The 26,252-nt window shown below is 38.2% G+C and overlaps 3 protein-coding genes across 3 annotated transcripts in view; all 3 read right to left on the reverse strand.

Moving 5' to 3' along the window:
• On the reverse strand, nucleotides 1-672 carry LOC140169233 (uncharacterized). Its single transcript, XM_072192490.1, has one exon. It carries the CDS (start codon nucleotides 670-672, stop codon nucleotides 1-3), a length of 672 nt encoding a protein of 223 aa, XP_072048591.1.
• An 844-nt stretch (nucleotides 673-1,516) lies between these two features.
• Nucleotides 1,517-3,046, reverse strand: LOC140169234 (uncharacterized). Its single transcript, XM_072192491.1, has one exon. The coding sequence runs from the start codon at nucleotides 3,044-3,046 to the stop codon at nucleotides 1,517-1,519; it is 1,530 nt and encodes a 509-aa protein (XP_072048592.1).
• A 97-nt stretch (nucleotides 3,047-3,143) lies between these two features.
• LOC140169235 (lactadherin-like) overlaps nucleotides 3,144-26,252 on the reverse strand; it is a 49,894-nt gene continuing 26,785 nt past the window's right edge. The window contains exons 7-10 of the mRNA XM_072192492.1: nucleotides 16,379-16,526; nucleotides 9,340-9,488; nucleotides 7,714-7,875; nucleotides 3,144-3,467 (exon numbers count right to left, since the gene is read on the reverse strand). Of these exons, the coding sequence (XP_072048593.1) occupies nucleotides 3,144-3,467; nucleotides 7,714-7,875; nucleotides 9,340-9,488; nucleotides 16,379-16,526 (783 nt within the window). The remainder of the gene's footprint in view (nucleotides 3,468-7,713; nucleotides 7,876-9,339; nucleotides 9,489-16,378; nucleotides 16,527-26,252) is intronic.

Consider the following 26,252-nt stretch of genomic DNA (forward strand, 5'->3'; position numbering starts at 1 on the left):
TTAGATGCGACTTGCAACCGCTCCCTTGAAGACCTCTGGTAAAGGCGAGGTCAAGATGTTATCAGGGAGGGTATTCCACCAGGCGACAGTCCTTGGGAAGAATGAGTATTGGTAGACTTGTACCCTTGCTGGAATGATCTGGTACTTGCTTGGATGGAATGACCGGGCGGCACTAGGCTGCATCGCTGTTAAGTAGTTGTTGGGATTGATGGCGATGAGTTGATTGTGGATCTTGTACATCATCTGCAGACTGGCTGCCTGTCTTCGCTTCTCAAGAGATGTCCATTCCAGTTCCGAGATCATGGCAGTCACACTCTCTCTTTGATGGTAATTACCGAGGACAAATCTGGCAGCGCGACGTTGTATGTTTTCAACCTGAGTGATGAGTTTCTTGGTATGAGAGTTCCACACGGTGCAGCAGTATTCCAGGTGTGGTCGGACTAAGGTGAAATACGCCTGTTGTTTCAGCTTTTGAGGACTGGCTCTGAGATTCCTTCGAATGAGGCCGAGCATTCTATTGGCACGAGTGGTGATGTTGTTAATGTGCTTCTGCCAGGAGAGGGTGTTTGTCATTGTCAAGCCCAGGTACGGATACTCAGATACTACGGATAGAACACTTCCTCCAAGATGGTAATTGGTTTCGATGACATTCAGACGCAGGGTGATTCTCATGGTGTGACATTTATCTGTATTGAATTGCATCTGCCATTTGGACGACCAGTGATGGAGTGTAGTAAGATCTTCTTGGAGAGCTTGTGAGTCACTGACGGATGATATGGATCTATAAATCAGACAGTCGTCTGCGAACAAGCGAATCTTGGATGATATACCAGATGGAAGGTCATTTATGAAAGCCAAGAATAACAGTGGCCCAAGGACGGTTCCCTGTGGGACGCCTGAAGTGACCGGAGCCCACGCTGAAGACTGACCGTCTATCACCACTCTCTGATGTCGCTTGTTAAGAAATTGCTTATCCAATCAAGAAGAGAACCTCTGATGCCATAGTGATCCAATTTCAGCAGGAGTCGTTGGTGGGGTACACGATCAAATGCTTTGGAAAAATCTAAAACTATGGCATCAACTTGTTCACGGTTGTCCAAGGATTTGGCTAAGTCTTGCGATGTTATGATCAACTGGGATTCACAGGATCGACCAGGCCGAAATCCATGTTGGGCGTCGTTCAGGATGCTGTGGGTGTCGAAGTGATCCATGACTTGGGAGAAAATAATGTGCTCGACCAATTTGCTACAAGTAGATGTTATTGACACAGGCCTGTAGTTGGATGGAGTATTGCGCTCACCTTTCTTATAAATTGGAGAGATGTTGGCTACCGTCCAGTCATGTGGAACTGTCCCCGTATCTAGTGACTGTTGGAAGATCACCTGGAGGATGGGTGCAATTTCAACGGCTGTGTCTTTCAAGATGCGAGCTGGTATTGCATCTGGCCCAGTTGCTTTGTCAGTCTTTTAGGATTGAAGGAGCTTGAGGACACCCTCTGAAGAAACTGTAATGTTCATTACATCTGGGTATAAGGAGGTTCATCCAGTTTAGGAATGTCACTAGTATTTTCTGTGGTAAACACAGAACAAAACTGCTCATTGAATATGTTAGCTTTTCCTTTACTGTCAAATATCACCTTTGACCCACTTTTTAGTGAGGTGATGTTGGTGCTGTCCTGTTTCTTGGATTTAATGAAGCGCCAGAATGATTTATTTGATTTATCACCATCAAACATACTATTTTGGTATGTCCAGTAATTTTGACGCTGTTTCTTTTGGGTTGCTTTCTGCAATTCTTTGTATTCCTTCCAATCTTGAGCACGCTGAGACTTCTTGGCTTTGTTGTAAAGTATTTGCTTTTTCTTGCACATTCTTTGGACTTCATGTGTGATCCATGGACTCTTGTGATCAGAACAGGAGGTCTTGGAAGGGATGTGGTTGTCCATAACACTCTTCAACTCATCAGTGAACATGTCCCAGTTTTCTTGAACTGATCGAGAGGAGGGGTCACTATCGAGGAAGTAATGTTGGAAGTCTGTCATCTCCGACTGAATGCTAGTCATGTCCGCTTTCCCGAAGAGAAAAACTTTCCTCTGTACTTTCTTGTTGATTCTCGGTTTGGTGTTGATGGTAAAACTAACAGCTTCGTGGTCGCTTAACCCGGCTACAGCCTTACAGGAATCAACAAAGTTGGGATGCGATGTGAGTACCAGGTCCAGAATGTTTTTAGTGGCTCCTGATATCCGCGTAGGCTCTGTAACCTTTTGATCCAAGAAAAATTCATGGCAGATATTGAGAAGGAGGCCACATTTTGATGGTTCAATTGCGTACTTTTTCACTTCCCTTTCTGACCAATCAATATCTGCGAGATTAAAATCTCCTGCCAGGATGACAATGGCATTTTTGAATTTGGATTGGATTTCAGACAGCGTAATGGAGAGTTGGTCAAGATTGGCTGATGGCGAGCGTGGAGGTCGGTAGAAGGAACCAATGATAAGTGGCTGGTGACCTTGAATGTGGATTTCAGCCCCCAAAATTTCGGCATCACTAGAGATATTACATTCTGATGCAATAAGATCGTCATTTATCATAATAAAAACTCCGCCTTTGCGAGCATGGGTTCTATCTCTTCTAAGAGTAGTAAAGTCAGGAGGTGTGATCTCCGCGGTGAATATAGAACTATTTAAATGCGACTCTGTACCAAAGATAACATCTGGTCTATGCATGTCTATGAGTGATTCAAGCTGTGGCATCTTTTCATAAAGGCCATCGCAGTTTATCACCAGGGCTTTCAACTTCCGATGTTTAATTACACCTTTTCCTTTCTTCTGTTTAGAATTCAGGGTTGGAGAGGAGGTTGCAAGGGGTGAGCCTATTTCCTCAGGTTGCGACAGCTCAGCTGAATCGTCAAGGCTGCTGAAGGAGTTGGCTAATGGTACTCCCGATAAAGAGTGGAATACAGATGGGCTGAGATTCGGAAGTCCGCATTTGCAACATATCCAAGAAATACTTGAATGTGCGTGTATTTCGTACATTTCAACTGGCATACTCATACAGTCTATGTGGTACCAGCCGTCGCACTGGTCACATTGCAGGCAGTTCTGGCCCCACTTGGCTGGTTTTTGACAGACTAGACAAGGGTACTTAATAGGGCGTGGTCCATGAATGATCTGTGTCTCCAGCAAGGAGCAATAGGACTAGGAGGTAATCGGCTTTTTCAGTGATGTTAAATTGCTGTTTAAGTTTCATAGGTTTGTAGCTAAGAGCACTAGTAGCGTAAAGATCTTTGTTGCACATTGACACAGCTTTTGTTACAGACACTGTTTGAGCACAATAGTTCATCCCAAAGCACTTGATCCAATAAGTGATAAAGTTTGGGCAAGAAACATCCTGGATATAGCTAGGATTGTATTTGGAGTTGTTGCCTGGATTCCCATAGCTTTCACAGTAGGATTGGCCCTGGAAGCCCTTAATGGATACATTGAGTGAGCATAGGACCAATAGGCTCATTGACAGGGTGACCCTGAATGAGTAGGCCATCTTATTAGAAGAGAAGTCAATAATTATAAAGATGACCTGCATGCAGTTTACTTGTTATCATGACACAAATAAGTAATGAAAGTCAAAGTTATTGACCATGAACAGTGGCCAAGGTGTGGTAATCAAAGGATTTGGGATGGGGGTGAGAAACTTGTACGGTCTCACCGTGAAAAACAGCTCCCGCCTCAGCAGTCAGTACAAGGGTGCGGAATTCCTCATACATTCGGAAACCATCTTGAAGCTTAAGTGAGCAGTCAAGTCGAAGTAGAAGTAAGATTTGCCGCGAATTCATAACGATATAATTATATCAAATAATTCGTGCACATTCACTTCTATAATATACATTTCAAATGGGTGCTCAATGATGTTCTCAATTTTTATAAAGACCAATGGAATGGTACCAAGATTTTCAAACGCCGTTTACTCAGAACAGCAATTTGGCGTATTCGGCACTCTGCCGTGTTCATAACGAATTATGCTTTGGGTCTTTTTATGTCTTCAGTTTCTGTTAGTCAATTGTTCAGAAATGAAAACACAAGCGATTATGTAAGTTGATCTGTTTGCATATCCCGTAAACAAACAACAGCTATATATTTGCCCGAAAAACTCACATTTTTACTGATTTTAAGGCCAATTCTTGACCGTTTTCAACCAAATAAACGTCCTTGCCGTCTCGGTATATTCCTCGATCTACCGTATGAATTTTGGCGACATTTGGATCGAAACTGAGCCTTTCATGAACTCACATAGTCACAAACATACAACTTTCCCCTATTTATAGTAAGATAGGGGTGCATAGTAATTATGGCTGTTGTTAATCATAGAGTGTGTTTATAGTGAGCCAGATTATCCGGTATTTAGCGTATATTAGCGTATAAGTACTACGAAACATTAATTGTTATTGCAGTATAATCGTTCTGTACACAGCCAGTATAAATACGCTCATAGTCTTATAAAGATTAAAATTTTATATGAAACACCGGTGTTTGAAGTGGCCAAGTTAGATTTTACTGGGCATGATAGGCCTACAACAACTCAAATTTGATGTTACACTGGTCTGTATTAATGTGGCACTTTAAAAACAGACTTCAGACTGGCAAAGCACCATGTTCGTAATGTTACTTAGCGCAATGGTGGGCCATCAATAATTTTCACGGGCTCCGGGCCATTTCGTGCAAAACATATTGAGCGCAAGGGATGGTCCCTATATAGCCCAGAACTGTTAGCCCATGTTATGATTGAGTGACAATAGGCCTAATGATCTCATACATCGCCTTTATTGATCTCCCGATACCCGCGGCTGTGGCAGGCATATAGCGTCACGACCCAGTCCCTGGGCCTCACCCTTCCCCTTGATATTTTCGTTTCAATGTATCCCTCCATATCGCTTTAATTATCTCCAGTTCTCCCTCCGATTCTTTCTCCTCCCTGTTCCCTCTCTCTCTCATCTCGCTTTCCTCACTTTCCAATTTTCTGTCTCTAACCTCTCTCACTCATATTAGCTCAATCAGTCAGTGTAACTGGTTTTTTGGTCTTTATGCTTCTTTGTCATCTTTTGAATTATCTTAATCTATTGGTTGTTGTATTTTCAGCCTCTTCTCTGCAAAGTTATTCTCTTCTCCCCCTCTCACTGTTATGCGTCTTTGTTTTTGTCATCTTTTTAATTTTTTGGGCTTTCTTAATTATATGTTCATTGGTTGTGATATTTTACTCTCTTACGCAAGTTGCAAACTTGAACAATTAAATAAACTGAATAGATATGAGAAATGAGAATTCCTCCCTCCTCTACTCTCATTTCTCTCTTCGTATTTCCTCTCCTCGACACTATCTCCTCCCCACTCCCACTCCTCTCCTCTCCTCTCATCCCTTCTCACTCTCTATCACTCTCTCCCTCCTCCACATTTTGTAAGCTTTATCAGTATGGACAATGACCATGATGACTGAAAAAATCATAAACATTTAAGGGATGTGAAGAGAGCGAATTGTGGTTTGGATTCCAGAGGGAGAGTGTCTTACTGCAGTAATTCAAAAGTCTTAAAAAAATAGCCATAGATGGGATCGAACCCCTTACCTCTCGGTTCTGAAGTCCCACAACTAAAGTAGCAATCGATCAATCATCACTCAATCATCACATTATTCAAATATTCAATCGAAAAATAAAACAAATAAGCAAACAAATAAATAAATAAATAAACAAACAAACAAACAAACAAACAAACAAACAAACAAATAAATAAATAAATAAATAAATAATACAAAAACATATATATAAATCAGTTTCTATATGTTGGAAAAATAGAGCAGCATAAGAAAAAGATGAAATAATAACAATGTTTCGAACCACCCAACGAGAGAAATACGATACTTATTCAGAGCCAATCTGTATTCAGATATCAGCGTTAATTCCACGGTAAGCTTAAAACGCATTGAAAACGTCAAAAATGCAGTCACAAAATGTTATAATATTTCTAAATCACCAAAATGAATTGTAACGTAGGTATCAATGCAGGAAAGAGTTGTATTAACAATAACAAAGTATGTGTCAAAAGATTTGTCTTCGGCATGTCGCTTTCTTGAAATATCACCAAAATAATCAAATTTCGGAAAAAACGCCCCAAAATTTAAAAACAAACATGAACCTTCCAACATTAATGCACATTTGCACTCGGTGGCCCGGTCATAACCAGGCGCTGTGATTTGGGATTCCTCGTCGCTTCCTCTCTCCAGTTACTAGTAATTTAAGTTTGCCCTCACTTACCCCAGGCCTTAAGATAAATTCGAGTGTAGTATTTTATACTGAAGCACCAGATTACCAACCGCGGAGGAAACGCGGAGGAATGGAATCAATTACTTTTTGCCTACAATTAGCTTGAATGCAATTCTTTTGTGTTGCATATACTACACACGCGACTTTAAAGCTCTGTATAGGGGCGTCATCAATCCCCGTTTCGTCCACGTAGATAATCATATGACACAATTAAATTTCTATTAATTAATACCCAAATGATTATCACCAAGGATCTATCTTAAAGCACGCACCTTCTGGAATGATAGTAGTGAGCAAACTGATAAGTTGTTGTTACGAGTCGTACTTGACTCAAGGCCAAAATCACCTTTTACCCAAATTCACACGAATGCACAACACAAATACACTGTTTCATTAAGCTAACAAAAATCTAAGTCTTTAATTGTAAACAAATTATGGTTGGTACATATAACAACAATATCGCATATACAATAAAATCACACAATCACAGTTTTACTCTATCAGTACTTAACCAGCTGTTTTCTTGTTGGTGATCCTAGAGTTCTTGCAATGTTCTGGACGACTGATGTAATATATCCTTATTCACTTGTCCTGCGAAAATCAGCGAAGTCCAGTGTACACTTGCGTTTATAAATATCCTTGCGTATGAAATCCTCACACGAAAATGATGCTGCTTTCTCCTATTACTTATCTTCTTGCGCTGCTTTCTCCTAAATATATCTCCTTGCGCTGCTTTCTCCATGCCATAACACAAAAACAGTTTAAGGGGGTTTCCCATCTCATGAAATACTTTCAGCTTGTAAACAAAGTTAAATAATTAAATTAAATTACTCAGGGCACATCACATCACAGGTAAATCTTTATTATCAGAGGAATAAGTTGGCATAGGTTGAACAAAATTGGACCAGTTTTTCCCAGGGGTGACAATTTTACACCCCTCGTTAATTACACACCATTCAGAATTCGGTACCACTCATAAAGCATGAGTCAATAACAAAAATAACTGAAAAACCACAAATACACCGAACTGTCTACCTTACTATACCATGTATGGTGACCATTTTGATCGTGGTTCAGGACTCAAAAGCGTGATCCAGTTGACATGGATCCAGGATTACACGCAATACCTCGATGGCGAATAATGCTAATAGGGAGTTTTCGTTTTGGTTGACGGTAAAAGTTAATTACCACGACCGTCCGTCAAATGGTGTCGTTTTCACAACAGCACTGATTTCCCAAGTGTCCTAGAAACTGGATGACGACAAAATTGCAAAGTGGACGTATGCGCACATGACTCGAGGTGTCGTGTCAATTTAACCGTCGCAGAATCATCCGTCGTCCAATACGAAAACTCGCTATTGTGTGAGGTGCAGATACCTAATAATTAAATACGATTGAGTTATTTACCTTAGGCATTCCTGTGTTATCATTAATATATTCCATTGAAGTTGTGTCGTTGCCAACTTTAATCAACACACTGGTGACACAGTTGACGCCCGAACCAAGATCTGCTACCGGTCTACATTGCAGAATGACACCCGATATAAACATTGGGTCAGTAAATGTTACCTGGGAAAGAAAAGTAGCAAGATAAAAGCACTCATTCCTTCCTTATTTAATTCCTTCCTTACTTCCTTCCTTCCTTCTTTACAGTAGCGTAGCCAGCGCGGGAGGGGGGGGGGGGGCCCCTGACCACACATGAAAGATTGAAAGAGTAAAGTGCTCCTCTGACAAACAAAAGAGAAAATCGGAAAGGCAAAGGAAAAGAAAAGGGGCAAGGAGCCCGTTTCCCACAAAAAATTAAAAATAGTGTAAAATACAAAAAAGAAAAAGATAAGAAGAACACGTACAGTCTCTATAAAAAAAAAAACGGTATATGTATAATACTCATCGAAAATACCGCGTCAAAATGATGCAACTGTGAAATTTCGTCTTTGCCCTCGAAATGTTTATTTTGCATTCACCCCCACCCCCACCCCTCGACCAAGAAAGCTGGCTACGCTGGCTTACTTACGCACTTATATTAGAGAGGCCACATCGGTCTATCAGCTCTAGTTATGATTTCGTGCATTATTATTAAGCAAAGGTACCAGCCGGGTTAGAATTGATCATTAGAGTATCATCTGTCTGTTTAACCCGGCTAACATTTCTAAAAAGTGACATGAGCTGAGATATTTGGGTTGAAAATTGTGGTTTTAAACTTAACATTACCAAAAATGGCAATAAAATAAAACTGTTATAACTTTGAAAGTACATACAGTATGAACTTCATATTTGCTGTTGAGAATACATGTTACATGTATTTTTAATGTTTGTTAACAAAAATTGTATCTTGATGCAATATGTTTGGGAAAATGCATTACGGTATTTTGATGATTTTGCTCAATTTTGACTAAAAAAAGTTAATTTTACATGGCAAAAAATGGAATTAAAAAAGATATTTGTAATAAAAAGTATACCAATGTATTGATATAATTGTGTACATCAAAAAAGTCAATCATAACAACTTTCTTGAACCAAAGGTTTTTAATCTATGACCTCTTGAAAATCAAAGATCAACATAAAATGATCGATTTTGGCAGTTTTGCAATCAAAATCGACTGAAAATGGCAGGAAACGTGGTTGCTATGGTAACTGACCAATCTGTGACTTCTGCAACTATCCTAATATTAATTGCAATAAAAACTATTGTTTAGCAAGTGAACAATAAAATTATGAAAAAATGGGCATATTTACCCAACATTGCCATTTATAGCCAAAAACAAGCATTTTATGCTGACATTTGATTTTCAATACATTGGCATACTTTTTATTTGAAATATCTTAAATTTAAAAAAAAATCCATGATTTACGATGTAAAATTCACTATTGTTGGTCAAAATTGGACAAATAACCACAATAATGCATTTTCTCTCAAAAATTTTATCAAGATAGAAAGATGCAACTTTCTGTTAACGAATATTTTATATACATGTGACATGTATGGAAATTGATACCCAAGTACGGATACGGGTAAGCTAAGGGTTTTCTAACCTGCATCAACGCCGTTGCCAGAGGTATTTGTGGTGTCCAAAAGTACCCGCTATTTAGTCTTCCATATGTGGTGCTATCATGCGGGTCTATAATTTCGTGTCGGTCTGGTGGCCCCATTACAGACTCAATTCCAGAAGGTATCATGCAAGCTAATGGGAAACAATAAATCAGATCATGAACCCTAGACTAGACAAAATTTCAATAATTCAGGTTTCGTAAAGCATTTGTTTTAGTTAAGGTTGATGATGTTGTATCTTTACTAATTTGGACCTGCTGAATCAAAAAAAAAAAGTGGTGAGCAAGCATTATTTTGAGTCTATGACCCTCAAAATGACCCCAGAAATTACTCCATAGGGTTATTCAGGGGTAAAAAATTAACATGCTCCGATTTCACTCATTAGCATATCAAATTATCCGTCTGGTCACAAAAATGAAAATGTTGTGCATGTACGACCTGTGGTTGCAGAGACATGTGCCAAAAAGGGGTCAAAAATTAAAGTTGCTTCGATGACAATTATTGTACCAACGTGTTTGTCTAGATTTAGGCTGTAGAAAAAGATAGGTTTCACAATCTGTGATGTACAGTTAAAATGGTACGTGGCACAAAAGTTATAGCTCTATAGGTTCTGATGTCAGTTGTCCTATTAAATTGGTTTATCATATCTACCCAAGTAAAAATGCTTCAACAATTTGAGATTTTCCTACCCGGCCGTTTCGTATTTTTGTTCACGGAGTGAACTTCTTTTCCCGTTTGGACCCATATCTCATTTGCACATTTTATCCCTTTGAATGGCTATTATAAGAAATAATTCCTAATATCTCATACTCAGGTTTGTATGCCTTTATCTAATCCTGCCGCACATGAGAAGGACTATTTAGCCCATCTAATCTTGTATTGAGACAAGTTGCAGTTAAACAAGTTTAGCAATTGGCTCTAGCCAATCACATGATTAGACTTTACTGATTGGTGAATAAGGACAATGCAGTTGTTGCTGAACCATGAAATGGTATCAGCCTATATGAGTGAATGTTACTAGGTTACTAGCTTACTAACTCACTAAGGCTGGTTCAAAGTGAATATTCGAAGGCGAATATTCGGCTTCGAATACGTTTTGGGCGTCAAAATATATGCGGCTTCGAATATAAAACTATGAACCGGAGAAAGATATATTTCTACAATTCACAGCGTTGCCCGACTGTTAACAAGTATTGCCCGTTGACCAAGGTAAGCAAAATTTAGAGAATTTCTTTAACGAAGTTAATAAAATCATAATAGGTAAACTCCATTTAACTATTGTCATGATTTAATGTCTGTATAAATGGGTCTAAATAGGAGAAGTGGCGTAACCAGTGGGGGCCGGGGGTGCAAGCTGCCCCGGACACAAAAACCTGGAAGAAGGAAAGGGGAAAGAGAGAAAAGAGGGAAGAAAAAGAGGGAAGAGAAAGGAAAAAGAAAGAAAAAAGGGAAGGGAGAAGAGAAAAAGGGAAAGAAAGAGGGAAGAGAAAGGGGAAAGAAGAAAAGAAAAAGAGGGAAGAAAGGGGGGAAGGGAGAAGAGAAACGGGGAAGGGACTCAAGGGAGAAGAGAAAAGAGAAAGAAAGAGAGAAGAAGATCTATAGGCCTACTACTTTCATTGTGAAATTTGTACTCTGAAACACTGATATTTTCTAATAAAAAAAAAACCAGGAGCTTCATGGCGCTCAGCCCCTTGACCCCTGCCTGGGCTTTGCCCCTGGACCCCACCGACTCCACCGTTTAACGCTTCGCGGCAAGCGAGCTTTCTCTAGAACATAAATACTAAAACTTTTGATCAGAAATTGGAAAATTTTTCAATCTTGCCCCCCCCCCCCCCGGAAGGTCAGGTCTGGTTACGCCCCTGAGATTCAAAAAGATTTCCTTTTCGGGGCATTTACGACCTGTAACCGGCGCGGAGGTTGACCCATACCTTCTTGCAGGTTTCAACTGCAAAGCAAATCAAGAAATGAATGAGGCAATAGATAAATAAATAAATAAAAAAATAAAAAAATAAGTCAATAAATAAGTAAATTAATAAAGAAATAAAGAAATAAATAAAGAAATAAATAAATAAATAAATAAATAAATAAATAAATAAATAAATGAATAAATAAATATCATAAGATATGATTGAAGCGACGACAAATATGACAGCCCTCACAAGTGTTATATATGAGACCACCAACGGTGACCCACCAAATATATATCTGTCGAGTTCAACAAAATTCAACTCTCACAAATATATTTCCGGTAAATACTTTTTTCATTGGCTGATATCCACTTGAGATCGGTATCATCAAAGTAGTATCATGGTATTGCTCTCATTTCATGAACCATTGAGCAATCAATTTTGGCATTCGACCGAAATACGCGTCAAAAGATTAAAGGTCTCGTTCCGAACTTGTGTAGGTCTACATTGCTAGGGCCTAAGTGTGTTTTAATGCCTGATTCACCAATTTACAGAAATAAACAAGAATTGTTTTTAAAGAACACGCAATGATAGGGTACCAAGCTCGTGGTTTTGGTTGTTCTGCATAGTTTATGAAGATATTCATTGCAAAGCGCTATATATCCATTCCTACATGTTACTTATTTTGCCCTCTTAATTATTAATTATAATTATGAATTTGACTGAACGCATTACATCTTTATTCCGCCCAAAATAACATCGTTTATAGGTGCCCAAAAACGTCAAGAATTCCGCTAGTGCGGAAAAGATGACAAAAATGGGTGAACCTCCGTGGCAAACGCATTTTTATATCAATAACCAATGATTTACCACCCCAGACCCTCACACATCCTCTGCCAGGGCAGATGCATATGGGGACCTAGAACTGGGGCCAAACATTATTTATGTAAAACCGGGGTCAGAGGATGATTTAAGGAAGCCCCATCATGCATTGCAAACGTGTTATCACTAGAGTTTCAACTGCCACTTTACTTTTCAAATCCCATTGAATTCTGTGCAAAAGATGTTGTTTAAGAAATTATATTGTGCGTGTGTCATTATTACTTCGTCGATTTCAGAACAAAAGTGATGTATGTATAAAGGATAATTCACACCTTCTGTAGGTAACATAAAATGTGCAATGGGCTAGCATTTTGAATGCGTTTTTATTGTAAATATTTCAGGGTAAATTTAAATTTAACCATGCCCGTCAATGCAATGTGCGACCAGTGGTGTCATGTTCACTCACACAGCTGTGCTAACCGCAAGTCAACACAGTGGCGTGGTGGGAAGTGCTTAAATCATCCTCTGAACCGGGTGGAGGCATAAATCTGAATTTGGAGTTAGCCTTTTTTCCTGCATCGGTCATTTAAATAGAGCTACGTTAATATGGAAACATTCACTTGTACATTTAGGTTATGTTTGTCAGCCTAAATATCATAATTTTGCATAAAACATTACTTTATACCATGACTACAGCATTGGAATGCTATTGCCTGCCAGGCATTTTCCTTTTCCTGGACGTCTTAATAGTCCCTTACTTTCATATCATATAAAAATGGGTACGCTTGTACCGCACTAATAAGGGGGCACACCACTAAATCAATGCGCCATTTGTGTAACCCTAATGAGTTCCGGTAAAATACAGAAATTTTATTTTGGGCTGGTCTTTAGACTTATTAATCAGAAAGAGTGGCGAATTATAGCTTAAATAAAAGTGGAAAGCCTATACATAAATTCGTCGCATTTTTACCAAAAAAAGTCGCATTTTATAATTATTGAGAAAATATGTCCGCGAATTAAAAAATGGCAGAATCGGGTTTGCAGTCTTGAGAGCATGTCAAAATCATTGGGGATTTTTGAAATCATCGTTCGTCGAACGATATTCAGGTGACCTCGAGCCTTTCATATAAATCAATAGTATCTCGCTATCAGTTGAGCGACATTTAATCCGATACAACTCATATTTTATTCGTTGCCGTATATATTTTGACGTCACAAAAGTATTCGAAGCCGAATATTCGCCTTCGAATATTCACTATGAACCGACCCTAACCATTTGGTCTGAAATGGACATATCTCTAAATGTTACGCAGGTATGACCCCATGAGTGGTGTCATATGAAAGAGGAAAACATAAAGAATATAATAAAAATATTTCCAAACGTCAGAGGTCATCCAGGGGTCAAAAAAGGTCATTTTATCCAAAAATGCTCCGATTGAGCTTAAATTTAAATGCAATGATCCTTATGACATTCTAAACATGTTTAAAACATTTAAAAATGTATTTAAGGTCATTAAGGGGTCATAAAGGGGCCAAAGGTCAAGGTTTTCAAAATGCTCCAATTGAGCTGAAATTTAAATGCAATGATCCTTATGACATTGTAAACATTTCAAAAATAGTTTAAAATTCATTTAAGGTCATTAAGGGGTCATAAAGGGGTCAAAGGTCAAGTTTTTCAAAATGCTCCAATTGAGCTGAAATTTATATCCAATAATCCTTATGGCATTCTAAACATTTTAAAAACATTTTAAGATTCATTTAAGGTCATTAAGGGGTCATAAAGGGGTCAAAGGTCAAGTTTTTCAAAATGCTCTGATTGAGCTGAAATTTAAACGCAATGATCCTTACGACATTCTAAACATGTCGAAAATATTTAAAAATTCATTTAAGGTCATTAAGGGGCAATAAAGGGGTCAAAGGTCAAGTTTTCAAAATGCTTCAATTGAGCTGAAATTTAAATGCAACGATCCTTATGACATTCTTAACATGTTTTAAATATTTTAAAATTCATTTAAGGTCATTAAGGGGGTCATACAGAGGTCAAACGTCAAGTTTTCAAAATGCCAACTTTCCACGATCAAGGTATATTAAAACGGCAATTAATGAAACAGTCTTATTAAAATTAATACTATCCAGCACAGTATTGCTGCTTGATCAGATCGTCACAGTCATCCGCCTAACTTACCTTGTGCCCTTGCAAAGGGCACAGTTGCTCTAGTTTATTTTATATTCTTTACTTTTCCTCTTTCATTAACACCACTCGGGCGGTCATACCTTCATAGCATTTCAAGATTATGTCCATTACAGACTCCGGGTGACAGTGGTATAGGCCTACCACAATATACTGCCTAAGTCACATGGTTCAGCTATGGTGCGGTTATCGCTCTAGTTTACCAAGTGATAAGGCTGAGCATATCAATACATATAGGCAAAATAGGATATTTTCAGTGTATATACACTGGATATTAACTGATAACCCGGGTGCAGAAACTTAGTCCCTATTGAAATGATAATTATGTTATTTAAAGAAACCGGTAACCTTCATGTTTCATAGAAATTAAATACATCTCTACTCAGTAATGCTTGCTTAGAAGTATTTGTCAAAATTAGAGCCCTAATATATTAATGACCAGTTCATGTATGATTTTTCTAATCTGCCTGTGAAAGTAAAGACCTATTGAAAATAATGACAAGTTCAAAAATACTCCTGCATAACATGAATAAAGTTCAGAAAGTTTCCTGTAGGTGGCTTAAAAACCTAAATGCAAATTGAGCTTTAAAAAAAAATATTTTCCTGAGTCAGGATTATTATGCAACCTCATATCGCTTATTATTGTCAAGTCAGTGCACAGTTAAGTTAGATATGAAAGTTGAAACAAAATACTATACGCTGGCGAAGTTACGTAATAATCGGATTAACTACCATAGCAATAGGTGAAAACAATTTTTGAACATACCGCGCTGCACTGATACGTTCAGGCGGTACCTCTTCATTGAACCATTATCATGCTGATTACTTGCACCTGTAAGAATAGTATCTTTGAAAAGACCAGTATTGTATTCAATCTATGATTGCAGACATACACAAGTGATGAGTGTAACCTGCTTGTAGTGCAGCGCGATATGTTCAAAATTGTTTTCACCTATTACTATGGTAATACATCCGATTAATTACGTAACTTCGCCAGCGTATACACTGTGATCCGCGAACTTTGCCTTTTTTAAAGCCTATTCTTGTTGTCCTTAACATAGGCTTAATAAGTGGGTCGGTTCAAAGCTTTCGTATTGCATAGCAAGAGTATTGTAACATAAACACAGCCAAATTAAAATGTCGCCACTAGTTCCATCCCCATTTAATCAGAGTTTATGGCAAAATAATTTATATAATAATTTTCTATACACTTTCCTTCGAAGGTTGATACTAAATTTGTTATCAAAAGTTTAATCATCGTGAACATAGGAACCGTTGTTTGGAAATTCGTGCAATTTTATTAATGACAAATTACGAATTGACCATGCAAAATCCAATGCATGGTATCAGCTTATTATGTGTCCCGAAGCAACCCGTGCAGGAATCATTGTACACTTGCCTGCGCACAATTAAATGAGCGGGGTATTTTATTATAATTTGTATTTTGACATGCATGAGTAAACCGTTAATGACAATGAAATTAGACCTCTCATTAACATGCGTGTAGATGTGTAGATGTTGAGAAGAGGTGGTTGAAGACCTACAAAAATGGGGAAGTTGTCTCTTGAACAGCGAGGGTGAATCTGTTGCGCTTTATAATCGATTAACCTGCCGGCCTATTCAGGCGACGTAATTCTTGGCACTCACACTAGCTCCTCCGCGTGATACAACTCCCTATGTCATTTTTAAAATTGCACGAATTTCCAAACAAACGGTTTCTATGCTCACAATGATTAAACTTTTGATATCAAATTTGGTATCGAAGTGTGTGAAAATGTAATATTTCCGAGTTCCGACTGATTTTGCTTGATCGCATCACATATTGTTACTCTCCAGAATTACTATAAACATGACCCATGTTAAGTGCATGGATGTATCCCAATCTCGCATCTGGAATATAATATGCCTGTACTGTAGGCCTAATATACCTTGTAACTCGTTTTGTTAAATTCCAAATTTGATTGACAGCTTGCTCGATAGCCAATTTATGGAATCAAGTTCGAATTAGTTTTGTTAAAAATAATGAGACAAATTAGTAAAGACTTAAATCGAGCAACAGTAGTGTCAAATAACCTGTTCTTTACCCGGGTTAATGTTAAATACCTTTATATAGAGAACAACCCAATAGTTCCAACCGTAACTGGCATTCACCATTCCACTTGTGAGGCTCTACACGAACAAGAATAGTCTCAATCGGGCTGTCGAATATGTTGGTAACAGGGGTGGTCCCGTCAGTGTTACCTGGAAAAAGCTATGAAAAGAAAACCGCATTGCGTATTGTGTTTTAATTAGGGCATATGGGTGAGTTGAATTATTATGAACAAGAATAGTCTCAATCGGGCTGTCGAATATGTTGGTAACAGGGGTGCTCCCGTCAGTGTTACCTGGAAAAAGCTATGAAAAGAAAACCGCATTGCGTATTGTGTTTTAATTAGGGCATATGGGTGAGTTGAATTATTATGAACAAGAATAGTCTCAATCGGGCTGTCGAATATGTTGGTAACAGGGGTGCTCCCGTCAGTGTTACCTGGAAAAAACTATGAAAAGAAAACCGCATTGCGTATTGTGTTTTAATTAGGGCATATGGGTGAGTTGAATTATTATGAACAAGAATAGTCTCAATCGGGCTGTCGAATATGTTGGTGACAGGGGTGCTCCCGTCAGTGTTACCTGGAAAAAGCTATGAAAAGAAAACCGCATTGCGTATTGTGTTTTAATTAGGGCATATGGGTGAGTTGTATTATTATGAACAAGAATAGTCTCAATCGGGCTGTCGAATATGTTGGTAACAGGGTGCTCCGTCAGTGTTACCTGGAAAAAGCTATGAAAAGAAAACCGCATTGCGTATTGTGTTTTAATTAGGGCATATGGGTGAGTTGAATTATTATGAACAAGAATATTCTCAATCGGGCTGTCGAATATGTTGGTAACAGGGGTGCTCCCGTCAGTGTTACCTGGAAAAAGCTATGAAAAGAAAACCGCATTGCGTATTGTGTTTTAATTAGGGCATATGGGTGAGTTGAATTATTATGAACAAGAATAGTCTCAATCGGGCTGTCGAATATGTTGGTAACAGGGGTGCTCCCGTCAGTGTTACCTGGAAAAAACTATGAAAAGAAAACCGCATTGCGTATTGTGTTTTAATTAGGGCATATGGGTGAGTTGAATTATTATGAACAAGAATAGTCTCAATCGGGCTGTCGAATATGTTGGTAACAGGGGTGCTCCCGTCAGTGTTACCTGGAAAAAGCTATGAAAAGAAAACCGCATTGCGTATTGTGTTTTAATTAGGGCATATGGGTGAGTTGAATTATTATGAACAAGAATAGTCTCAATCGGGCTGTCGAATATGTTAATATTCAACTCCCCGTCAGTGTTACCTGGAAAAAGCTATGAAAAGAAAACCGCATTGCGTATTGTGTTTTAATTAGGGCATATGGGTGAGTTGAATTATTATGAACAAGAATAGTCTCAATCGGGCTGTCGAATATGTTGGTAACAGGGGTACGCCCGTCAGTGTTACCTGGAAAAAGCTATGAAAAGAAAACCGCATTGCGTATTGTGTTTTAATTAGGGCATATGGGTGAGTTGAATTATTATGGGAAACCGGTTTCTGAGCTGCCGAGTTAATAACTTTTAGTGTTTTTAGATTGTTTCGAAGATTACTACTCATTTTGTTGCTCATTAATATTAATTACAATAATAATAATAATAAGTTTCTTAATTGAAATTAATAGGCGCTTTACAGAATAAAAACACTGATGAACTAAGGCATTTCTGCAGCTCAGATCAGTGATGATAAGAACGAACATGAACCAAATTAAAAAAAAAAACCCTTTTAAAGGGTAAGCAGCGCCAAGTATTTATCATTTAAATATTGGTCCAATGCACTTAAAACCCACCCATAATCATATACCAAAATCACTGGGAAGGTACGGTACCCTAAAACCGTGGCACATCCCCGTATACCTCCATCCAGGGAGACCCCCCACGTATATTTTGTATCGTGTATGATCATGAGAATAATTGAATATTTCCGATAACCTTGCTTTTCCTTGTGTTTATAACACTTTTTAATCAAAGTTTTTTACTCCCGTCCTCTATCAAAGTATAATCATGACATGACATGAACTGGCGGCACGATAAAATAACATTTTCAACCTAGTTTTAGGGTGTCTACAAAACTAAGACCTAAGACCTAAGACCCAAAAACTAAGACCTACAAAACTAAGACCTACAAAACTAAGACCTACAAAACTAAGACCTACAAAACTAAGACCTACAAAACTAAGACCTACAAAACTAAGACCTACAAAGCTAAGACCTACAAAACTAAGACCTACAAAACTAAGACCTACAAAACTAAGACCTACAAAACTAAGACCCTGTCTACAAAACTCCCCGGACAAAACTAAGACCTGTGACCATTATGATCAACTCAAAAATTGGGGCTGCATGGTTTAATTATTTGTTATGATTTAATTACATGGCATTATCCTCTTTGATATTGAGATTTTTCACTGAAACTGGGGATACTTACAAATTTCTGGTGAAATATGGTATTAAGAAAACATAGCTTGACACAATGAACATTCCAGTACAACCACAGTCTATGGTACAGTGTGCTTTTTGACATGAGAGAAAGTTACACCACCTGTGTAGGTGCTAATTGACAACCAAGGGTAGGCCTACTTTCAGATAGGGACTAGTAAAATTGCCTTCATTTGTTTTTTGAATGTCAAACATGACTGGATGCTACAAATTAATTGTGAAGGGTCTATTGTGAGCCGGGGGAGGGGGCACTTCAATATGAAATGGATATAGGTGTAGGGCTGGCACTTTCGCACTAAGGGGCATTCGGTGAGAGCAAAATGTAAAAAATCTGGGGTCATTGGTTGAGAGCATGATATTTGGCATTCAGTGAGAGCAAAATGAACAAAATATGGGGTCATTGGGTGAGAACATGACCTTTTTTTAAAATGGAATCTTTGGGTGAAAGCCGAAACAGCGCCACAGAAACTTCGAAAATCGAATTTCTAGTTCTAAATGGCTTCAAATTTCTTTGGTTTTTTTTTAAATAAGTAACAAAATCAGTGATAAATGAAAGTTGCTGTTCAATTTGAACTTGTAGGAGTCTTTGGTTGACAGATCAAATGGAAAAATAGGAGGGTCTTCGGGTGACAGAGCATGTGTTCGTAAAAAAAATAACTGGTCTTTGGGTGACAGCGACGCTGAAAAAGGGGGTCTTAAAGGTCAGGTCTATAGCAAAAACAAGTTTATCTCTATTCGAAGAGAATAATTATTACATTACAAGTGGACACTTGTTGCAATTTTTTTGTGCGTATTTCTCTTGAAAAAAGAAGAAATTGTATGGGTAAAGTTCAGCCTCGTACGTGTTCTTCCCCCGTTTGAAGCGTACGTGTTCTCCCCCGTTTGACTGATGATGTAGGTAAATGAAGCGGATACTTTATCGTGCTCTCATCATACAATCACAATCACTTTGACAAGTTTGACATTAGCAACAATGAGTTGTACTATCACTTACCATAACAATGCTGCATAACAATATGCACGCTATTGTTCTCTTTTGGGAACAAAGCCCACACAGTAATTGTTACTATGCGTTTGCTTTGTAATATTTCATCCAACTGAAACTATAGCATTGCAATATACAGGGAAATCAGATCAGATAGGCCTACATGAGTTTGTGGACTAACACGGTTTATATGTTAGTCTCAGATGAAATTCTAAGCTCAAATTATGTATTTATTTTGTAGGCCTAATATTTCTCATGATATTGATATACATATGAATTGTAATATCACAATTGTCTAATATATAAAAAAGAAGCAGCTGATTTTATCCATATGTTTAAAAACCATGAAATTTGTAATACTTAATTTGGAATTTTTTTCTGTGAACAGCAACAGTATACGTTCTGTCCATTGAGAGCGTTTATAGTCCCTTTTCTCACAGCGGGCACATCTCATTTCATGACGTCACCGGTTTTCTAGGCCAAATCTGTCTCGTTCGAAGGAACTCACCGCTTAAGTTGGTTTTTGCGGAATATCAATTTTAAACGTCTTATTTTCTCAAAAAAGGAGTAATTTTCCTCATAATATTAGCTTGCCAATGATATGATGTTGTTTTTGCTATAGACCTGCCCTTTAACAGCCCTACATACATGTACGCGTCACCTCCAAAGCTGGAGTGGCCCCCGTGTAGTCATTTCTGTTTGGTCTCCTTTTATTTCTCCATTCCACCTGTCCTTGTCCTAATTATGTATTTTTTATTTTGTTTTTGTTTTTGATGTAATGGACATCCCTTTAATTTAGTGATTTCACTATTGGGTTTGTCCAGGCTTTCTAGCCTATTGTTATAAATAAATAAATTAATAGGATTGTGAGCCACAATAATGACAATAGTGCATTGGTTGAGCTTTAACAGTTGGCTTGACATTAATATCTATCTTATTTACATAATGGTGTAATTACATACACTTCCCCCCTTTTATTACTGTTAAATCCTAAGGTTAAAATAGCTTACTTAAACTTCACCAAATGTTCTCTATAAATGACTCCCACATGACCTCCGACACATTGCTGTGTCCAATTTCTCAAAGAAAACTACGGTCTCTGGAACCTCACATACAGGCCCGTACAGAGTGGGGGCCGGCGACCCGCGAACCCTAGCCCATTTCAAATTTAGGCAAAATATTACCCGGGAATATTACACAATTTTCAATAAATTTTGTCATAGGCGTCATATTCCCCAAATAATGAACTTTTTGTAACAAAATGTCTAAAATAAAAAGTACCAATATCCTTTTAGCCAGAATAAAGATTTTCTTCTGAAAGGTCTGCATTTGAAAAATCTACACCCGCCCCTATTTGCGAAATCATGCTGGCTACAGGGCTGTCCACTAAAGACCAAACATCTTTCCCGGGTCTTTGTGCCCCCTTATTAAAATATATGATGGGGAGTCCCTTATCCTATAGTCTATTTGCTGCCATGCCAGGTCAATAAAATGACCATTATATTCCTTATACACTAGGATCCACAAGATGCTCATTTATCAGGGCACAGTTGTTTAAGCCCAATGATACATTTGTGCATTCATTGAATGACCTTTGAAAATTTGGGTACAAAAATTCATACTCTCCAACTTGAGGTCAAATTTTGCACTGTGATTGTTTTATTGAGGTTATTAGACAATGCCATTGGGATGAGGTCATTGTGGTGAAATTAGGGGTGAAGTATGCATGTTCTACAATTACACCATTTAATGCAAAAGCCAACTGTTCTAGTAAGCTGGTACTATTTGGGCTCAACACTTTAATATAATGGTGTTATAATCCGGGGGGCACTCCAACTTTGGAGGTGACGCGTATGTAGGGCTGTTAAGACCCCCTTTTTCAGCATCGCTGTCATGCACCCAAAGACCCCATATTTTTTTTGCGAACACATGCTCACCCGAAGACCCCATATTTTTCCATTTGATCTGTCACCCAAAGACCCTTACAAGTTCAATTTGAACAGCAACTTTCATTTTTTCACTGATTTTGTTACTTATTTTGAAAAAACAATGAAATTTGATTTTTGAGGTTTTTGTGGCGTTGTTTCGGCTCTCACCCAAAGATTCCATATAAAAAAAGGTCATGTTCTCACCCAACGACCCCATATTTTTTACATTTTGCTCTCACCGAATGCCAAAAATCATGCTCTCACCCAATGACCCCATATTTTTTACATTTTGCTCTCACCGAAAGCCCCTTAGTGCGGAAGTGCCAGCCCTACACCTATATCCATTTCATATTGAAGTGCCCCCCCCCCCCCGGGTTATAATTGAGTAGTAATAATAATTAATAATTGAGTGAAGTAAATTGGCAATAATTGAGTAATGACGAGAACTTTCATAAAAGATTACCATTCATTCATTATGGTCACGCTTAGTCTTGTACATGTAGACAGGGTCTTAGTTTTGTAGGTCTTAGTTTTGTAGGTCTTAGTTTTGTAGGTCTTAGTTTTGTAGGTCTTAGTTTTGTAGGTCTTAGTTTTGTAGGTCTTAGTTTTGTAGGTCTTAGTTTTGTAGATAGGGTCTTAGTTTTTGGGTCTTAGGTCTTAGGTCTTAGTTTTGTAGACACCCCTAGTTTTAGCACTTGTTCAGTGCCTAGTATATCAGTATATGGAACCATGACAACCCCTCTCTGACATTACAAAATCCACCAGTCCTTATACTCACACGCAAAATACGGGAGTTGTGAGAGATAAGACTGTTTATATCAATTCAGTGACCATGCTGACGACCCAGATGAAAATGATGACGTAACAGCTGTTATCAGTCGCTAGTAGGCCTATGCTTGACTCGCAATGCATTATGTTTTCACTCTCATGTAATCTCTTTCTCAGTCAGTTACTGACATATGTAAAACAAACCCATGACAAATGACTGTTAAAAAGACCAAACTATTTTTATCTCTTTCTCAGTCATGTACTCATAAGAAATACAGAATGTGCATCCGCTTAACCTACAATTTTCGATCTCATTTGAGCTCGATTATCGTATGTATTTTGAATGGTGTATCAACAAAAGTTGAGGCATATCACCTATCGTATGCAAGTCATTTCGGTGAAATTAAATAGGGAAGCATCGCCTGCGGGCGCTGCTTCAAAAAGGTTAAAGGTCCGATTTCAATCAATGTTGGAGCAGTCTGTCCGTACGAACACCTGTAAGTTCAATACCACAACCCACCATTCCAGAATAATACAGAACTATTTTTTGGGGATTAAAAAAATTTTTAGCAAGTTCTGTCAAATGAAACATAGCTAAATCCTAACCATTAGTTAATTCTAACTGGCAATAAAATTTAAATTTTAATATTTGGCAAAATTTATGAATTAAGGGCCAATGACAATCTAGTCTAAGTCTAAAGACTAGAACGAAGTCTAATTTCAATGTATGCATTCTAATTTTTGGAAAAGACATGCTTCATTCTTATAACCAATCATTTAATTAAAGTAACATAAAAAAATGTATGGTTTTGGCTCTTTTTCAAAAAATAAGTAAAATAGTGAACTTTTTTTTTTATCCCCAGTTAGTACTAGATGAATGATTAGTAGTCCGGCTGCAAACACCATATTTTTGGGGTTAGATGGTTTTGGCAGTTAAATTTGTTTTTTTTTTGCTGATTATTGATCTTTGAGTATTGTAGAAGAAGATTCTGTGGGATGTAAAATCGTCACCCTTGGGCAATCCGAGAAATTCAAGATGGCCGCCACGTAACTCGGAAATAGCATTCAAATGGTGTTTTAGTGACAAAAGGTATCATACTAAATAATTATCGTGTTTTAGACAGTTAAAGTTTGTTTTTTTGCTGATAAATGATCTTTGAGTGGTGTAGAATAAGATTCTAGGGGGTGTAAAATCGTCACCCTTGGGCAATCCGAGATATTCAAGATGGTCGCCACGTAACTCTGACATAGCATTTAAATGGTGTTTTAGTGACAAAGGGTATCATACCAAACAGTGTTTTGGGCAGTTAAAGTTTGTTTTTTCGGTGATAAATGATCTTTGAGTGGTGTAGAATAAGATTCTTGGGGGTGTAAAATTGTCACCCTTGGGCAATCCGAGATATTCAAAATGGCCGACACGAAACTCTAAAATAGCATTCAAATGGTGTTCTAGTGACAAAAGGTACCATAGTGTTTTGGGCAGTTAAAGTTTGTTTTTTCGCTGATAAATGATCTTTGAGTGGTGTAGAATAAGATTCTAGGGGGTGTAAAATCGTCACCCTTGGGCAATCCGAGGTATTCAAAATGGCCGACACTTAACTCTGAAATAGCATTCAAATGATTTTTAGTGACAAAACAAATAATTATAGTGTTTTTAGTGCGCATTATTGGCAGCTTTGGCTCAATATGTAATATATGCATATGAACTGACATGCTTCAGGACTACAAGTTTCCTCCAGCTACATCGGTCGTGCTGATAGTTGACCTTGACTCAGCATGCTGTCCATATCCCCAAAAGACACTGGATGTATTTTGAGAACAAGGTTCGTTGCCGTCCGGGTTTGCTCTTGCCATGAGTTGGGACATATAATGTATACTCTTTTACTGGCTCATCGTCAGGCAAGCGGAGTATATGCCCTACAAATTGCAGTTGATAAGTCCTGGCTTTCTCAACAAGTGACACTGTCTCTGTCAGATTGTAGATGGCAGAATTTGGTACTCTGCTCTCTTGATGTTCAGCATAATACGGTAGCAGGATGTGCCAAATGCGTTGATTTTATTTTCCATATCCTTAGAGATAACCCACGACTCACAGCAGTATAGTAAAACTGTGACGCAGGTTGTGTGAAAACAGTTTAACCTTGGTGGAAATTGGGATGATAGGACTTTTCCACAGTTGCTCTAATTTTCAGAAGGCTGTCCAAGCAAGAGATTTCCGTCTCTTTAGGTCACTAACACTGGATCCCATCATAGAGCCTAGGTATCTGAAGTCGGTTACATGCTTAATGGGATTTCCGTACACTTGGAGAAGAGGCTGGGGTTGACAGTTCATGGTCATATACTCTGTTTTGGGTGCGCTGATTATAAGTCCAAGGTCTGTTGCGGCATTTGCGGTCCTGGAGAGCTAAGACTAGGGCCGACCCGTGGGGTGGAAGACTCAAGGAGAGCGATATCATCAGAAAAGTCCAGGTCATTTAGCAATTTGGCACGATATCTTCTTGATCGACGAGGACAGATCACAGCGCCGGAGTCTGGTCCAGACGCTTTTCCCAAAAGGTAGTCAACAATGATAATAAAGAGAAAGGGAGCCAATACATCGCCTTGCAGGACTCCTGTTGTTACATCGAAGGGTTCAGAGATGCCCCCGTCAACCATAACTGCACTGCTGGAGTTACTGTAAATCACCTTTATGGCACTGACCAAAGTGCTTGGAATGCAGTAGTGACGCAATATTGAGAACATCACTGTTCTGTTACTGGAATCGAAGGCCTTCTTGAAGTCAACGAAGGTAACTGTCAAGGGGAGCTGGTATTCCTTAAAGACTTCCATAATTCTTCTCAGTATATGGATCTGCTGAGCACAGCTGCGTCCTGGTCTGAAACCAGCCTGGTTGCTTCTCAGCAAGGGGTCTACATACATGAGGCCGGATTCGTTTTAAAAGGACCTTTTTGTAGACTTTTGAATAGCAGCTATGGACATGAGTGATATGCGTCTATAGTTGGTCATCGAAGAAAGGTCACCTTCTTTGGCAATGGTATGATAACATTGGTGATCCATTGGCGTGGTGGAGATAGTGTAGTGTAAATCACTCAACACACTCCCTTAGAAAAAGTTTTCCAAAATGTGTTATATTTCTACCTTTTATATCGATGGTGGCCATCTTAGAATTTTGTATGCCGTTGTGAAGAAGTAAAATGTCAAACTGGATCTGCTTGATTCTAGAGTGTACATTAATTATTATAAGAAACAAAATCTGGCAAAAGAACTTTACCTAATGGTTTTTGCTCACGGTTAACCCGCGGATGTTTGATGGGATCATTTATTAGTTTTCAAACAAAACATCATGTGCAACCAAATTTTAGGCTTAAACAGCTAAATGTGATATCATGCTAATGTATACAGATGCTTTTGAATCATTTTCAACTTTAATTTTCCCTCTTTTACAAAATTATTCACTTTTATAGCATTTGTATGGCTTTTTTGGATATAAAATTTATCTATTAATGACAAAATTGGTGGCGCTATTTAGTTACTGGAAATTACTCTTTCAAGCTTTTAATACAAATAAATCCTTTTATTGCTTGATAAAATATGTTCTAAAATTTCCTTCTTGCTTGTTTCACCTATTCCAGCTGTTTTAATGGCAGTATTAATCACCGACCCCTTGCAAATAAAGAAATATGATTTAGGATAAATAGCGCCATCTATAGTTTGCATTAAGTTAATAATGAAGCTAATTCTATAT

The sequence above is a fragment of the Amphiura filiformis genome, chromosome 14 (assembly GCF_039555335.1).
Source record: "Amphiura filiformis chromosome 14, Afil_fr2py, whole genome shotgun sequence".
Classification (NCBI taxonomy): Eukaryota; Metazoa; Echinodermata; class Ophiuroidea; order Amphilepidida; family Amphiuridae; genus Amphiura; species Amphiura filiformis.

Bases quoted from the DNA above. Each gene is read 5' to 3' on its own strand.
- LOC140169233 (XM_072192490.1), bottom strand. From the start codon at position 672: ATGAGAATCACCCTGCGTCTGAATGTCATCGAAACCAATTACCATCTT.
- LOC140169234 (XM_072192491.1), bottom strand. From the start codon at position 3,046: ATGCCAGTTGAAATGTACGAAATACACGCACATTCAAGTATTTCTTGG.